The sequence below is a fragment of the Salvelinus fontinalis genome, chromosome 30 (genome assembly GCF_029448725.1).
Source record: "Salvelinus fontinalis isolate EN_2023a chromosome 30, ASM2944872v1, whole genome shotgun sequence".
Classification (NCBI taxonomy): domain Eukaryota; kingdom Metazoa; phylum Chordata; class Actinopteri; order Salmoniformes; family Salmonidae; genus Salvelinus; species Salvelinus fontinalis.
This window is the reverse complement of record NC_074694.1, coordinates 19,306,057-19,323,076: the sequence shown is the minus strand read 5'-3', so window position 1 is coordinate 19,323,076 and position 17,020 is coordinate 19,306,057. Positions and strand designations below refer to the sequence as shown.

At 43.6% G+C, this 17,020-nt stretch overlaps 1 protein-coding gene across 1 annotated transcript in view; it reads right to left on the bottom strand.

Annotated features, from left to right (window-relative positions):
• Nucleotides 1–705: 705 nt before the first annotated feature.
• Nucleotides 706–17,020, bottom strand: part of LOC129828763 (cytohesin-3-like) — a 30,207-nt gene continuing 13,892 nt past the window's right edge. The window contains exons 2-13 of the mRNA XM_055889958.1: nucleotides 15,606–15,688; nucleotides 15,035–15,099; nucleotides 14,551–14,617; nucleotides 14,306–14,424; nucleotides 12,494–12,574; nucleotides 12,206–12,318; nucleotides 10,661–10,809; nucleotides 10,475–10,586; nucleotides 4,831–4,907; nucleotides 3,491–3,562; nucleotides 3,189–3,343; nucleotides 706–1,688 (exon numbers count right to left, since the gene is read on the bottom strand). Of these exons, the coding sequence (XP_055745933.1) occupies nucleotides 1,616–1,688; nucleotides 3,189–3,343; nucleotides 3,491–3,562; nucleotides 4,831–4,907; nucleotides 10,475–10,586; nucleotides 10,661–10,809; nucleotides 12,206–12,318; nucleotides 12,494–12,574; nucleotides 14,306–14,424; nucleotides 14,551–14,617; nucleotides 15,035–15,099; nucleotides 15,606–15,688 (1,166 nt within the window). The 3' untranslated portion in view covers nucleotides 706–1,615. The remainder of the gene's footprint in view (nucleotides 1,689–3,188; nucleotides 3,344–3,490; nucleotides 3,563–4,830; nucleotides 4,908–10,474; nucleotides 10,587–10,660; nucleotides 10,810–12,205; nucleotides 12,319–12,493; nucleotides 12,575–14,305; nucleotides 14,425–14,550; nucleotides 14,618–15,034; nucleotides 15,100–15,605; nucleotides 15,689–17,020) is intronic.

The following is a 17,020-nucleotide window of genomic DNA, read 5'->3' as shown; positions in this document are numbered from 1 at the left end:
TTTAATGTCATTGTTATTCTTTTTTTCTTTTTTTTGAGTGATTGGGGATGTACACAGATGGGGAAAAGTTTCTGCCATTTTATTGGAAGGATGGAGTCATTTTTTCTGACTTTTGGTAAAAAAGATTGTATATGAGTGATTGTTTAATTGGATAGACTGAAAGACTTTGGATTTAGGGCTAACAGTGGTTAGGTATTTTTTCATATTGTTTCTAGGTTACACAATGACAGTGTGGGAGTTCAAAACAGGACCTGTGTACTAATTTCTTATCCACATACAATAGACCGTGTGGAAGCTATAACCTAAAGAATAGATGGCTGGGTAGGTATCAGGCTGGTCAGTTACACAGGAGAAGATCTGGTATTTTTACTCAAAATTCTCATAACAAAGGCTTCTGTAACATTTTGAGATTCTCTTGAGCTTTTACACAACTTTTGACTTGTGTAAAGTTCCATGTGTCAGTCTCACAACGGGGCGTTGTAGATCCAAACCTGAGGGCTCTAGTCAATCTTTTTCGCTGAAGCGTTTTACTTTGCGCTCTATAAATTGAGGTAATTTCCAATTGAGCCGACATATGCAGCGTTTACCGCTAACGCGGGAACATTGCCATCACGCTGTAACGCTGACTTCTACGATACAGAGTGAATAGAGCCACCAGTTTTCACCTTTACACCTTCCAATGTAAAACCCAACTGGCTTGGCTGCTACATTTATCTGTTTATTTTAGAAATGTGAGGAGTTGGAGTATGTAATGCTCAACTTTGAAATGTGAACAAACGGGTGTAGGCTAGCCATAACCTTTTACATGCTACAGAAACAAACTATGTACAGTACATATAATGTAAAGGGGAATACACTTTTGTAATTAGAGAAAATAAATATGAAAAACAAATGTATAGCAGTGGACTTTGAATCAATACATAAACTAGCTTTGAGTAACTCAAACTTGACAATATGTATTATTAATACAGTATATTATAGCTCTGCAGGAATTCACATTTGACCTTACATAGACCATAGTGATATCTAATATGAACTGGCAACAACTGGGTATCGCATTATAAAACAAGAGGAAAGAAAACAAATTCTTATTGTACACTACTTGTCGTTTTGCAGGTGAAAATCTGACCCGTTGATTCCTAAAAGTTTGAGGTTCTTCTGACATTGAAATCATACTCAATTCACCCACTAGAGGACAATGTGGAGCTAGCCAAGATGTCCATGTTTCTTTGAGCCTGCTTCGATGGTTGGGGAAAGCGCCGTCTGTATGGGGACATTGGGGAGGCCCCACACAGCCTCATACATACTGCTACAGACCATTGTCCTTTTCACAATACAGTACATTCACACATTATACAATTTATAGTTGTGTGCATTGCATTCACACATGCATCTGAAAAGAAACTGATAACCAAAATGTCAAGTGCCCTTCCCTACTTGTCCTTTATCCATACTGATGAAGTGTAGACGTGTTGCGTCCAAAGTCAAATCCCCACAAAATCTGGATCCCCATGTCTCCTGTCCCTGGGCTGAGTGAGGTCCCCCCCTGTCTCCTGGAACGATGGAGGTCCATGCTGGTGTCACTGATGATAGGGTGGGTGTGGTCAGGTTCTCCTCACTTCTTATTGGCTATCCTCCGCTTCCTTGTGGCTAGCATGTCATAGAAGGGATCCCTGCTGATGCTTGCTCTGCAGAAAGAGATGGGTTGGTTATGAAAAATAAACAATGGTTGTGTATTACAGTAGCCTGTGTAGACCTTTGTGAGCAGGTCTGGGAATAGTTTCCCCAGCTTTACTATATTCGTTATCGGCACAGTTCACATTCTAACCTACACCCGTCCAAGGAAAACATTGCAATTGGTTTCATGTTTTTCAGCCTCCTCTGAAGGAGTACCTCTCTATCAACATAGATGTAACACAATAAAGCTGTCTCAACAAGCTTGTTCTTCGGTACATTGCTGCAGACTATTATACACCCCCATATTCCCTTGAAGACTGAAGAGGGAAAAGCCATAGCGGTCCATTAAATTACTGAGAAAAGCCCTGCGTCCGGTCTGAGTTGGTTGTTGTTTTCTCTTCACACACAAACCCCAACGGGACAGTAATAGGGTTGAGTAATTCACTGCTTTCCCGGCAGTAGGAACACAGGACATGCTGAAATGGCCATTCTGTGTGTGTGTCATGCGAACCACAGAGGAGACTACCTAAAGCTGAGTCAGGGTACAGACAGAGTGTATGTGAGCGAAAGCAACCCTGGCCTGTTCTGCACACAGTCAGTCTGCCACCCTGTCCCACAGTCTCACAGCTACAACTACACATAGAAGAGTTCTATAAACCGGACCTACAGCTGTGATTTCATACAGGGCTGGTAGGCACTAGGAAAGGCACTGGTTTCCCACTGTAAACTCCCTGTCCAACACCCTATGTAAAGTATTAATTGCAGAACTGAAGTTGACATTATGTCTCCCTGTCAAATCTCCTTAACTGTGTATGGCATCCACTACTTCCAAACAAGCTTGCCAGTAAGGTTGTGGAACCCGCAGAAAAATCTATTTTGTTGATTCTAATGGTGTTTCTATATCATCATGCCTGATGAGAGTATCATATAATATGATTTCTGCTTCAGATATCGATCATTGGAAAGCTCAGCTGAGAGGAGCTATGATCAATCACCCTCTGGGTCCAGTTTAACAGAGCATTTTCCTCCTTAACAAGACAGCATTTGTGTATGATAAATGGTTTGGATTTGGCAAAAACACTCAGAGGAAAGAATTGAGGCAGAGTGCCGGAGAAAGAGAGTACTGCGTGTCTTCTAGCTCTCCTGTCTATAGGCTAATCTAGAGGGCTTTATCAAACGGAAACCCATTTAACCTCCAGAGAGCTCAGATCAACTCTGAGTCCAGTCTTATCTACCGCACACTGTGAGAAAGTTAGCCTCTCAGCCATATGCGTTAGTGAGTCACACAGTTACATCAAAAAGTTCACACGTGGGAAGAAACACATGGTCATAGTGCTATTTGTGTAAAGACGAATGTATCTTCAAAGAAGCGCCGGTGAATACATACTGGTGTAATCCTAGCTTTGTCACTGAATCATGGTGAGTTGAGAACCACTGGTGTCTCGTAGCAGACTCTTGGTTGTGTTTACATGGTGGGCAAAAACCTTAGGTGGGTTACAGCGAAAGCGTACTTGATGGATTTGATCCACTCCTCCTTCTCCTCTGTGGTGGGCGCTGAAATCCTGTACACTGTGTGGTTGCCCTCGACGACCCGGCCGTCCGCCTCAGTCTTACACGCCTTGATCAATGAACCCTTGTGATTGGGGTTGTACAGCTCGAAACAGTTCTGATTGGACGACAGAGTTAGAGAGAGGGAGAAAAATAATTAGCTAGGGTGAATTTTCAAGTGGAAAGTACACAGAGACTAAGTATCCAGTTATTTCATTAGCCCATTCTCAGGCATTGTTTACTTTCCATATTTTGGGGAACTTACAGGTTTCCTGGGCTCATCCACCTCTCTTATGCTAAGGTTCTCTAGAGGAATGATCCCACGAGGTTCCTTGTCCTGGAGACAACACAAAGAACACATTCAATACATGATTTAATATATAAACACACTGCATATAGTTATATGCTAATTGATTTATGCAGCTGCCCTTACATAAATTAATTTGTTGTGGCAAACTTCCTGCAAGTTTTGGCAAAACGAAATAGTGTGCCTCAACTGTTTACCAGAAGCCTGTTTTTTGGTAAGGGTGTTTCAATAACTACAAATAGTTTTTATATACACATAAGGGTGTATAAATCAGTCATACTGAAGACAGGAAAACTAAGTAACTTCCTAACTGTACATGGTCTGTATCCTACACACGTTACAACTGTACTATACTGTTATTGTTCACACTGAGGTCACACAGAGTAGTGCACCTAGGGGAGAAGTAACCCAATGCTACAGTGGATTTCTATTGTGTCTGGGAGGCTCTGCAGGATGGGAGTCTGGGGGTAGTCTGGAAGCTGAGGAGACCTTGAAGAACAGAGTAGAACAGCCCCCCTGTCGTCCACAGTCTTTCTCTTAATGAGAGAGCACAGCAGGGATGGGATGCCCGGGGACTGGACTGGGCTGGGTGCTCAGTGCTGGGGGGTGGGCTCTAAGCAGTGTGTGTGGGTGTGCTGGTTTGGTCCTATGTGTGTGTGTGTCAGTGTGTGTATGTGTGTGTGTGTAGGGTAATGGGGGAGGGGTCTGGGCTAGGCCAGATGTGCAGCAGACCTCCCAGATGTTTTCCATGCATCGTGTTAATTGCTGGATCGGGGTGCATTTAGGTCAAAAGGGCCGGGCTGCATCTGCTACAGTCTGGCTGTGGTGTGGTGTAGTTGACTGGCTGTGGTGTGGTGTGGCTTACTGGCTGTGGTGTGGTGTGGCTGACTGGCTGTGGTGTGGTGTGGCTGACTGGCTGTGGTGTGGTGTGGCTGACTGGCTGTGGTGTGGTGTGGCTGACTGGCTGTGGTGTGGTGTGGCTGACTGGCTGTGGTGTGGTGTGGCTGACTGGCTGTGGTGTGGTGTGGCTGACTGGCTGTGGTGTGGTGTGGCTGACTGGCTGTGGTGTGGTGTGGCTGACTGGCTGTGGTGTGGTGTGGCTGACTGGCTGTGGTGTGGTGTGGCTGACTGGCTGTGGTGTAGCTGACTGGCTGTGGTGTGGCTGACTGGCTGTGGTGTGGCTGACTGGCTGTGGTGTGGCTGACTGGCTACAAATGACATACAATAGCCACTCTCTCTGACTGTCTGCCTATGATTCTCTCTCTCTTCAGTATTGATAAAACCCCACGCTAACTTACCGTTGTGTATTCAAAGTAGTACAGGCAGTTGTCAGTCAGAATGAACCACCGTCTCTTCCAGGTCTTCACTCTTCCACCTGCAGAGAAACATACCAGACATGTTGAGTAACAACATAGTAACATCCTCACAGAGAGAGACAAGAGCAAATGGCCAAGCCATGCGGAGAGGCAGTGTTGTAGGCTACACAGCCAATGAGATGATACTGCTAGTATTGCAGATAGAAATGTCATGTTTAGAGCTGACATGATTCCCTATATTCTACATTCGCAATACATTTCTATCTGAATGTTCTGTAATGTTACACCCGCCTGAATAGACCCCAGCACTACATGTGGATGCTACAGTAATCACTTGGGCCTTTACAATACTATAGAAAAGCTACTACAAGGGTGTAAGATGGAGGCTGCTTAGTGTTAACGTTGAAGCAACCAGCGCAGCCTTTCTCTCAGACACATTTCAATGCAAAAGCAGTTATGCATATTTCCATTGAGACTCAATGTTGAGACAGACAGACTAGCCTATAGCCCAGCCCTCAGTCCTTAGGAGGAGTACCCTAACCCTATGCTATCCTAGCCCTCCTACCCCCAACCTTCCCTCCAACCCCACCCCTCCACGTGCCACATCTGGTTCTGATCAGCAGTCTGCCCATTAAGCTGATTCAATCAGGGGTCCAATATTCCCCCCCAGCCTCCCCTCCCGGTCCCCAGAGGGCCCTGAGCAGTGCGCGGTATTGCTTGTGAAAACAGTCAAAATGTGTGTTCAATTTGGGGGAGAATCCTAGAAACGCAGCCTTTCACGTGTGACGGCATTGCGTTGGCTCAGCCGGAGCTGGGGAGCATGGTTCATTGGTCAGGGGTGGCTAGGCATGTGACAGTATACCCAACCCACTACATAATAAAGATATTTGCCTCTCAAATTAAGTGACACATCTTAATTTATTTAAATATTTTATGGATATAAAGTGAAAAGATACAGAGGGACAATTACTCATTCTGCATTTCTGTAAACTAATCAATGTTAACAAGTTCAAGTGTTTGCTGTAATGAGTATGCTTCAAGTACTAACAATTCAAAACGGGGATGTTGGGCCTATTTCTAGAAGCATTCATCAAAGTCTAAACTCAGCTCTTTTTCCATTGGCCGAATCGCTCTCTCTGTACCGTGAAGGCAGCCAAAGCCAGTCTGTCTGTCCGACCGACCAGGGAGTGTGAAGAACAGAATGAGTAACAAGATACAATTCTCAGACATTGCATTTTTTTCAAGAAGAATATCTCCTCACAATAAGGTTCACCCTTCTCTCTTTGAGTCAAGTCTCAATCAGTAGATAAATCCAGACATACAATTCTCTACAGTTGTACAGATAAGGATTATTTGATGCAAAATGATGCAAGGGGTCAATAATCCATGTAATTATAAGTAATAATAATTCATTGTACTACACTGAATGTACAAAACATTAAGAACACCTTCCTAATATTGAGTTCCAACCCCCTTTGCCCTCAGAACAGTCTGAATTTGTTGGGGCACGAAACTACAAGGTGTCAAAAGCGTTCCACAGGGATGCTGGCCCATGTTGACTCCAATGCTTCCCACAGTTGTGTCAAGTTGGCTGGATGTCCTTTGGGTGATGGACCATTCTTGATACACACAGGAAACTGTTGAGCAGGAAAAACACAGCAGCGTTGCAGTTCTTGACACAAACCGGTCTTCCTGGCACCTACTACCATACCCCGTTCAAAGGCACTTAAACATTTTGTCTTGCCCATTCACCCTCTGAATGGGACACACACACAATCCATGTCTCAAGGCTTAAAAATCCTTTAACCTGTCTCTTCCCCTTCATCTACACTGATTGAAGTGGATTTAACAGGTGACGTCAATAAGAGATCATAGCTTTCACCTGGATTCACCTGATCAGTCTGTCATGGAAAGAGCAGGTGTTCCTAATGTTTTGTGCACTCAGTATATTATTATTATTAGTTTACTTATAGAGTGCTATATAATCCTAGAGTTTTATGTGAAATGCACTGTTTACATATTGTACAAACATGCTGACATTCTAACATAGGTATACGGGGGCCCCTGCAGTTCACTGTATTTTCCATGCAATACTCGGAGCACAGATGTCAGCCTGCCTGTCATATCATGTCAAAACCTGACATTGATTTATGTATTTATGCTGATGTTCCACATAGAGGGGAGCTCTAGTAGAGTCACAGCAGAGTGCACCTACAGAGCTCTAACCAGTCGCTTCCATGTAACTACCTGACAGGCTGCTGTAATGACTCATTTCACTACCTGCCAGGCTGCTGTAATGACAAATTTTACTACCTGACAGGCTGCTGTAATGACTCATTTCACTACCTGACAGGCTGCTGTAATGACTCATTTCACTATCTGACAGGCTGCTGTAATGACTCCTTTAACTACGTCATAAAAAACATAGCTTCTCCATCAGGTAGCTCCATCCAAAGGGATGCTAAAATTAGCATACGAACGTATTACAACTGAGAGGAAAACTGGAACTAAAATGATCTGGCAAGCTCAGCCGGTGGGATGGAAAGAGATGGGGGCATAGATAGAGGATGCATTCCATAAGGCACCCTATTCTCTATATACGGTGCATTCGGAAAGTATTCAGACCCCTTCACTATTTCCACATTTTGTTACGTTACAGACTTATTCTAAAATTGATTAAATCATTTTTTACCCCATCAATCTGTATACAATACCCTATAATGACAAAGCAAAAATGTTTTTTTTAGGCATTTTTGCTAATTTATTAAAAATGTAAAAAACGGAAATATCACATTTACATAAGTATTCTTTGTTGAAGCACCTTTGGTAGCGATTACAGCCTCGAGTCTTCCTGGGTATGACGCTACAAGCTTGGCACACCTGGGCTTGACACACCCGGGCTCCCGAGTGGTGCAGCGGTCTAAGGCACTGCATCTCAGTGCTAGAGGCGTCACTACAGTTCGATTCCAGGCTGTATCACAACCAGCCGTGATCTGGAGTCCTATAGGGTGGCGCACAATTGGCCCAGCGTCGTCCGGGTTTGGCCGGGGTAGGCCGTCATTGTAAATAAGAATTTGTTCTTAACTGACTTGCCTAGTTAAATAAATAAATAATAATAATAATAAATACAATTTGGGGAGTTTCTCCCATTCTTCTCTGCAGATACTCTCAAGCTCTGTGAGAAGCGTCGCTGCACAGTTATTTTCATGTCTCTCCAGAGATGTTCGATCGGGTTCAAGTCCAGGCTCTGGCTGGGCTACTCAAGGACATTCAGAGACTTGTCTCGAAGCCACTCCTACATTGTCTTGACTATGTGCTTATGGTCGTTGTCCTGTTGGAAAGTGAACCTTCGCCCCAATGTGAGGTCCTGAGCGCACTGGAGCAGGTTTTCATCAAGGCTCTATCTGTACTTGCTCCGTTCATCTTTCCCTCGATCCTGACTAGTCTGCCAGTCCCTGCCGCTGAAAAACATCCCCACAGCAGGATGCTGCCACCACCACCATGCTTCACCGTAGGGATGGTGCCAGGTTTCCTCCAGACGTGACGCTTGGCATTCAGGCCAAAGAGTTCAATCTTGGTTTCATCAGTGTCCTTTAGATGCCTTTTAGTAAACTCCAAGCGGGCTGTCATGTGCCTTTTTACTGAGGAGTGGCTTCCGTCTGGCCACTCTACCATAAAGGCCTGATTGGTGGAGTTCTGCTGAGATGGTTGTCCTTCCACAGAGGAATGCTGGACCTCTGTCAGAGTGACCTCCCTGACCAAGGCCCTTCTCCCCCAATTGCTCAGTTTTGCCAGGCGGCCAGCTCTTGAAAGAGTATTGGTGGTTCCAAACTTCTCCCATGAAGAATCATGGAGGCCACTATGTTCTTGGGGACCTTCAATGCTGCAGAATTGTTTTACTACCCTTCCCCAAATCTGTGCCTCGACACAATCCTGTCTCGGAGCTCTAAGACAATTCCTTCGACCTCACGGCTTGGTTTTCGCTCTGACATGTACAGTCAACTGTGGGACCTTATATAGACAGGTGTGTGCCTTTCCAAATCATATCCAATCAATTTAATTTACCACAGGTGGACTCCAATCAAGATGTAGAAACATCTCAAGGATAATCAATGGAAACAGGATACACCTGAGCTCAATTTCGAGTCTCACAGCAGAGGGTCTGAATACTTATGTAAATAAGGTATTTCCGTTTTTTATTCTTAATAAATTAACTTTGTCATTATGGGGTATTGTGTGTAGACTGATGAAGGCAAAACAATTATTTAATACATTTTAGAATAAGGCTGTAACTTAACAAAATGTGGAAAAAGTCAAGGGGTCTGAATACTTTCCGAATGCACTATAGTGCAATACACAGGCCCTGATCAAAAGTAGTGCACTATATAGGGAATAGGGTTCCATTTGACATGCAACCAGATAGGAGGAAGTAGGAAGCAGCAGGAGGTGTTTCAGGCCTGGAGGGCAGCAGCAGCAGGAGGTGTTTCATAGCAGGAGGTGTTTCAGGCCTGGAGGGCAGCAGCAGCAGGATGGAGGAACTCAGAACACCACAGGATCAGCACATACTGTAGCTAGCATACAGAACACATTCTCATAGCGCAAACCCATGACCGAAATAAAGGAAATGCACCTCTTCCTAGGGCCAGGAGTTTTTCCTGATCACTCTGGGTCCCTATTTTTAAACTCTAGCTACAAGCCAATAATAACTGGTCCTCAGTTTTTCCTGGTCAGGTAACGAGGGACGGAAAACTCCTGGCCGTACACCGTTCCCCAAAAGTGAAATAGCATGTTATCATGGTTAACATAAATGGGAGCTGTGTGAGACAGATGTTGGCCAGTCAGAGGAGGAATGTGATGGGTGGATCCTCATCCAAGATCAAAGAGATCACCCAACCCATTCTAGATAACCCCATCACCCCTGTCAACCATAAGTCACAGTTCCACACACATCTCTGCAACAAACAAGCTAATAGATGACCACTAACCAGCCAGCAGCTAATACATCTGTTGACTTGGAAGATAAGAGCTAAATGTTGTTAGCATGGGACCTCAGGATGAGGTAAAGCAGAGGGGTGGGAGGGAGGGTAGGAGTAGAAGCTGTCCTAAACCATAGATCTAGGATCAGTTTACCGCCACCCTCAATCCTAACCATAACCATTCATGGGGATGGGGAAAAATTGACCCTGTATCAGTGGTTAGGGGTAACTTCTACTGGGATTTAGGGGGGGTACCTACCTCCTAGCGCAGAGTAAGAAGAAACAGCCAGTCACAGAACAGAACAGAAAGGTGACAGGTCAACGGGTGTGAGGGAAAACAAGAGGGCACATTTAAAAGACTACCTAATTCAACAGAGACAACAATGACGCAGTAAGGACATAAAAGGAACGACAGAGCAAGGAGCAGCTGAATCACACAGACCATGCTTGGAGCGAGAGAGGGGGAAACAGAAGAACGAGACAGTAGTGCAGAAACACAATACGAGACGAAAGAGTTGCTTCGCCAAGTTCGCAACATTTTTCGTGTTGCTAACATTTCCATCTGCCCTAAACGTGGCGAATACAGATATAGTATATTTGTATGTATGTTGGTGAACCAAGTACCAAGATATGGATTCTTTGGTCGTCACCTAGTTTCAGTAGCCATCCCTCTCTGTCGGGGTTGAAGAACGTGTGTGTAAGATCGTTGCCATCATCTTCTGGGATTTTGAAGGGTTCATTTTTGATGCTATCAAATAAATTCTGCAAAACAGAATACAAAAGGTTGAGTAATGGAAGAAACTTTTCCTCTCCCACGCACACTATCTCTGTCTTACCCTGAGTAGTTCCTCTGGCAGGTCTCCTCCCTCGTTGATACCTCTGTTCATGGAGATGAATCTCTCTACAGGGGGCTTGTCTCTGACGTTGGGGTTGTGCAGGCTGGTGTTCAACATGATGATGGCAAACGACAGCACATAACATGTGTCTGCAGGAGGGAGAGAAGTAATGAATATTTAGTACTGATACGCACCTCAACAGACACACCTCTCTGCCTTTCACTGAGGTTAACCAGGGATACGAGACACTAGAGTCAATTCATGTGTTTTGGGAAGACTGTTGTTCTCAATATATCGATCATATCTGAATATTGATCTAGAAACAATAAACAACTTCTTTTTTTCTTTTCCTCTGCATCCATGACACTCCTGCACTACATTTTGGGATTAACGGAACCTAAAAGCCAGAGTCCGTAGAAAGTAGACATTCCATTGTACTGGTGGTATATTAATTCCCTGCTGACACATACCAGCCCATGTCTGTACATAAATAAATATTCTCTGTTTCCCTCTGACGCACTCCTGTCTGTCTGTCTGTCCGTCCGTCCGTCCGTCAAGAGCTACGGAGTGCATTGTCTGTCTCTACATTTACATTTAAGTCATTTAGCAGACGCTCTTATCCAGAGCGACTTACAAGTACATACATTCATACTTTTTTGTACTGGCCCCCCGTGGGAATCGAACCCACAACCCTGGCGTTGCAAGCGCCATGCTCTACCAACTGAGCCACACGGGACCACACTCTCCACACTCTACCACAGAGGCCCACCCTGAGTGTGTTAGGAGTTCTGGTACAGTACTGTTGTTCTGCCCTGGTTTACTCAGAGCAGAGATCCCACTGGGCACACACTGGTTAAATCAACGTTGTTTCCACGTCATTTCAATTAAATGACGTTGAACCAATGTGGAACAGACACTGAATTGACTTCTGTGCCAAGTGGGATGTGTCTTGTGTGAAGAGAGCACAGATTCACTGCACAGTCCCTCCCTCTCTGGGTAGAGCCATGACAGGCATAGAAAATGAACTATAAAGTATGTATTACCTATTGTGGAAATACTATCCTTACTCTAGCTCTTATTTGTAAATAATTCTGGATTGTGTGGGGATAAGAAGTTGTCTCATCCGTCCCTACTGTATTTCTTCCACCTAAGAGATGCTTACATGGCCAGATGTTTTGGTGGCTAACTACTTGTTGTTGATTCCACATGTGAACTTTTGACCCGGGACAGATGGCAACGGCAAAGGTCTCCAATCAAGATCAGGAAGTATTCATTAGTGATAATTGAATTACTTCCGTATAAGGAGAAAGCAAGGCTGAGGGTGACCTAGACCCACAGTGGTCAACTCATAGGAACTAATCTAAAACAGTGAATGGACATTCACTATCACTAAATTCCAAATGGCACAATATTCCCTATATAGTGCACTACTTTTGACCAGAGCCCCTATGGGGCTTACCAATAGTGAATGTCAAGTTTCAATGTAGCAGCGTTTTGACCCCTGTGGGTCTAGACAGACTTAATGTTGAATGTTGAGGATCTGACCTGTTGACTGGAACACCCCGGGATTACAGCCGCAGTACCGCGAGGCAAATGCCTCCATCATCCGGTCAATCTTCTGAGCCTCACCAGGAAGACGAAAACTCCACAGGAACTGCCTGCAACAGACAGAGAGACACTTCATCGAAGACAGTCGAATTAACTGTCATCATCAGTATTGAGTGTATACCATATAGAGTCTATTTTTATATAGAAATGTCTCCATCAGTCCCTTATAAAACCAGTTTTGTTCAGTTTGTTCCCTGATATAGATGATAGAAACATGCAGCTCACCTTAAGGCCTGGACGAGGTTGAGGTCAGCAAACTCATGGAGCTCTACGAACGCCTGCAGCACCTTGAGGTTAAACTCATCTCTGGGGACACAAAGACAGGTTTTCCAATCAGGAAGTGTTTTTTTTCTCAAGGCATTTTTCCAAAGCAAAGAATGGTAATATTATCATGGGAATATCCAAAACATTTCCTGGAGAAGAGATTGAATAGTTCCACACACGCAGGTTGAGCCCAGAAGGGAAAAATAATATTTCCACTGAAAATGTTTTATTTTGCCCAAGCAGATGCCTTTTCTTTTGAATTCCAGAAAATGTTCTGCCTTCATTGATATACAAAACAACTCTGCAAGAGTCTGGAAGCAATCTTAACAGCTGGCCTATTGAAATGGATCCCAATACCTTGAGGTGCTCAGCTATTGAAGCTCGACATGGTCAAGGATGCATTTGATTGATGAAAAATAAGCCAACAGAATCCACACCGTCTTTTGTGAGAGATTTGTTGAAGAAAGTCAACATCACCTTTGAAGCATAGTGGCCTGTGGTCCTCTGATGTTGTTCATTTAACATCCAATTTAATGTTCCCGAGCCTGAAAACTCATTGTATTATGTATCGCTCATAAACTTCAGAAGGAAACCAAACTCAGGAAATGTTTCTGTAACAAAGTTTTCCAAGTAAATAAGAGTTGCTGTGTGTAAAGAGAGAAATATCTGAGAAAGAAGCTGATAAAAAAAACAGCTTTATTACTAATGTATCTCTGAATCTCACTTAAAACAATGATCTGTGAAAAAATCCAACCGTGTATTGTATCAACAGGAGTAATAAGAAGAGCTAGGAAATCAGGACAGGATTACTAACATATTACCAAAGATCCTATACGATTGTGTCATTTAAGACAGATTCGCCCACTCTTTCTCTCTTTCCATCCCTCTCTCGCTCTCTTTTTCTCCATTAAATCTGTAATTACAGTGTGTGTAATGATAGGTTCCAGATCTTCTCGTAAACTCAATTAGGACTAAATGCTAAGTATAGCCGCCCCACCAATGTTTACAGTTATTTCCACTGAGTGGGCTGGCTCTTTGATCATTCCCTCTGGGTTTAGAGGCGGGAACAGTGGAGGACGTATGGGGGATCATAATTTAACATCTAGACTCTTAATATTAACGACTGACTCCAACACACCCACGTCTGGCACACACTGCCACACACACACAGTGTGATGCAAACACACACACGTCTGATGCAAACACATACACACACACACACACAGTCTGATGCAAACACACACACACACACACACAGTCCGCATCACACTGCACATCTCTTTCAATACATAGACTCTCTCTCTCTCCATTCATCTATTCCTCCTGTTTTTCATATAACCTAACCTCCTGGTCTTTCACTTCTGATATCATCTGAAGCTGCCAACAGTGCTGCCTTTAAGTCCTTTAAACTGCCGTATCTCTAGTCCCAAGCTGACACCCCTCTGTTACCTGACATTGAGTTTCTGGGTTGAGTTGTGGAGAATTAAGTATTTTTTATTGCTATGCTGGTGTCCACAGTGAGTTGGCATAAGCGGGGGAGACGAGACCAGAGACACCCATGACGACTCGTTGCCAAGGTGATTTGTATTCCGAGGGAAACTGGTGGCCACTTTCATCAATAAATCCAGACCATAATATCCCGCTAGGATGGCCTTAGATTCGCCGAGTGAATGGACTAATCACGCGGTGGACATAAATCTGCAGCGCGGCTTTGGGAGCACGACAGGGAGGGAAAACAGTTTCTCTACTAGGTAGATAGATAGGATGGCTTACCGCTCCCCTAAGTAGTCTCCGATGACAGTCTTGTTCAGGCCCTCGCCCTTGTAGAGGAACTGAGAGATGTCTTCTGGGGTGTGCTGCAGAAGGTCGTTCTCCAAGAGAAACTGGATCCCCTGGAAACAAAATGGACGACAGACAGTGGGCTGTTTATCTCAATCAAGGGTGAATGATTCTAGCAGAACCTATAACCTATAACCTGAACCCCGAGGCTCTGGTTATACACATAAACATGAAAATACCTTCTTAGGATCCATGTTGAATTTCTTCCTCCCCATGGCGATTTGTTTGTTCCGCTGTGTTGTTTTGCTGTGAGACATGAAATGGAAGGAAAGCCATGAAAAACCTACAATACAACCAAGCAACCTCTCCTACAAAAACATTACTATTTCTTTACATGTAAAAAGCCACAGGTGCCTTTTTAACCTTCATCTGTTCGGACACCTGTGACCCATTAGTGCCTGTGACCCATTGAGCCAGATTTAAGACATGTCCTTTCTCACCGGAGATACCAATACAGATCAACTAGTGATGGGAAACGAAGCAGGCTGATGGTGATAAATGAGATTATAAGGTAGTTCTGTCAGATTTTGGGTATGGAAATTAGATATGGTTCATCGGCTAAGGTGGATTGAAAGCACTGCACACAATTCTTCACTATTCTAGATAGAACAGTGAAAAACAAATGCAAGCACCAGTGAATGAGACCATGGGCTGTTCACTCACCTTTCTCCTACACACGTTAGTTGCTCAATCTCAGTCATGACTTCAGCTATCTCAAACTTCAAGCGCTGAGAGAGGAAGAAAAATAAATATAATTGGATTCTTGGAATAGGCTGTATTCTGAGAAAACTCTTCAAGAGTGAAAGCAGTACTGTACAAGAACATAAATTGAATGAACAGAGACACTGACAGAGATCCAAAATAGTAATTCTGAGAAAATGATAGAGGCTACAGACAAGTTTCTCACAGCAGGAAAATAATCCTGCAGCAACAGGACATGATAACTATTGTGTGGATTATAACTAATGGACATTTTTGTAGGGGTTGATACATTTTTTGTCAGGGCAAATCAAGTCAGACATTTTAAAGTGGAAATAACAAACTTTATAAGTCTTTTTAAACTTTGAATACACTTCAAGTTTGCATTTCCTGCGGTGCAGAAAATTTCTTACAACAGTATAATCAAATTAAGGTCCTACATCTGTACACGAGCACTTCAGAAAAATACAATACACTCTTCCGCAAAGCTTTCCCAGCTACTAAGCCGAGCCAAAGCAACTTCAAGGCTACCCACTTCAATATCATCCAGCAGCTCTCTCTTCCTCCGCCGGATGTTTGACAGCTCACCCCTCTCTTCCAGTGAGAGATCCTGAGGTACTAGAAGAGAGAGATCACAGGGAGAGAAACATCCTTAGTCTTACTGCCGATGTATCTTGTTACACTACGTGTCACACACATCAAAGCAGATACATTTGTCTTAATTAGTGAAAAAAAGGTGAATGGTCTTAACTATTCCACATGAAAGTGTTTTCTGACCCTTTTTAATGCTCTGGAATATTCTATTAATAAAACCAATCCAGATTAAGTTTCCGTTCATTAAAAGCGAATTTGGTAAATTAACGCAACCGTCGCCCTGGACTCTTTAATCGCCCAAGGGATTAGAGCTGAGGTGAAGCGAACACGAGTGCCCTCGCTCTCTCCCTCTCTCTCTCAATCCCTCTTTCATCCCTCTCTCTCCCCATCTTTATCCCTCTCTCCCCCCCATCTTTCTCCATCTTTATCCCTCTCTCTCTTTCTCTCTCTCAGTGAAACCACCAGAGAAGGGTCTCTGTGATCCGGCTTCATTAACCCAGCTAAGAGGCAGATAGATAGGCTATACACCCACTAAATCTCTCTTCATAAAGCAGGAACATGACAAGACTGATATCACTGCCAAGCCACTGCGTACAGATACTGTGGAAACATACAGTATTTACTTCACAGTTTCCCTTTATACAGAATCGAATAACATTACTAGTGAACTAAAGCCATGTCTTGCCAATTAAATACCATGGGAGCCTAGCTCAAGAGCTGCCCAGTGCTAATTTAACAGTTGGCAACTAGAGTTCTCAGAAGAGGTGCTCAGGGCTCTAAACATTGATCGCAGCACTGATATTAATAAGACTAACTATTAAACAAATGCCTGTGTAAAGTATTTTTTACATTTTATTTAACTAGTCAAGTCAAAAGGATTGTTCCCTTAACTATTTTATGTAATCCTATGTTGCACTGTGTGTCCGGGGGTCAGGTAGTGAGACAGAGAGCCAGTTAAGGATTTCCTCCTGGTTCACTGTGCTGCTGTCCGTGTTGCTCTATGACAATAGAAGGGATGTGGAGCTACAATAATCACTGACTGGAGTTCAACATCCAAATAGAGACAATAAATAGCTGGCTATCCTCGGGGTTAACCTCGCTTTGGTTATACAACCTAAGTGGAACTGTGACTGAATGTGATGCAATTAGTTTCAAGTTCAAGTTGACGCAGCTCTCAATTGAGAAATGGCTAAAGTTATTCTTTGAAGTGGCACAATGTTATCTATGATAGGAAATGTCTGCTCATTTCAATGTGGCCTATTTCAAATGTTCTTATTATTACCAAGAACACAAGAAATCTTAAATCCTGTTTACCAGAAACCCATTCGAGTCTATTTCTATAATAATGTGCGTCAT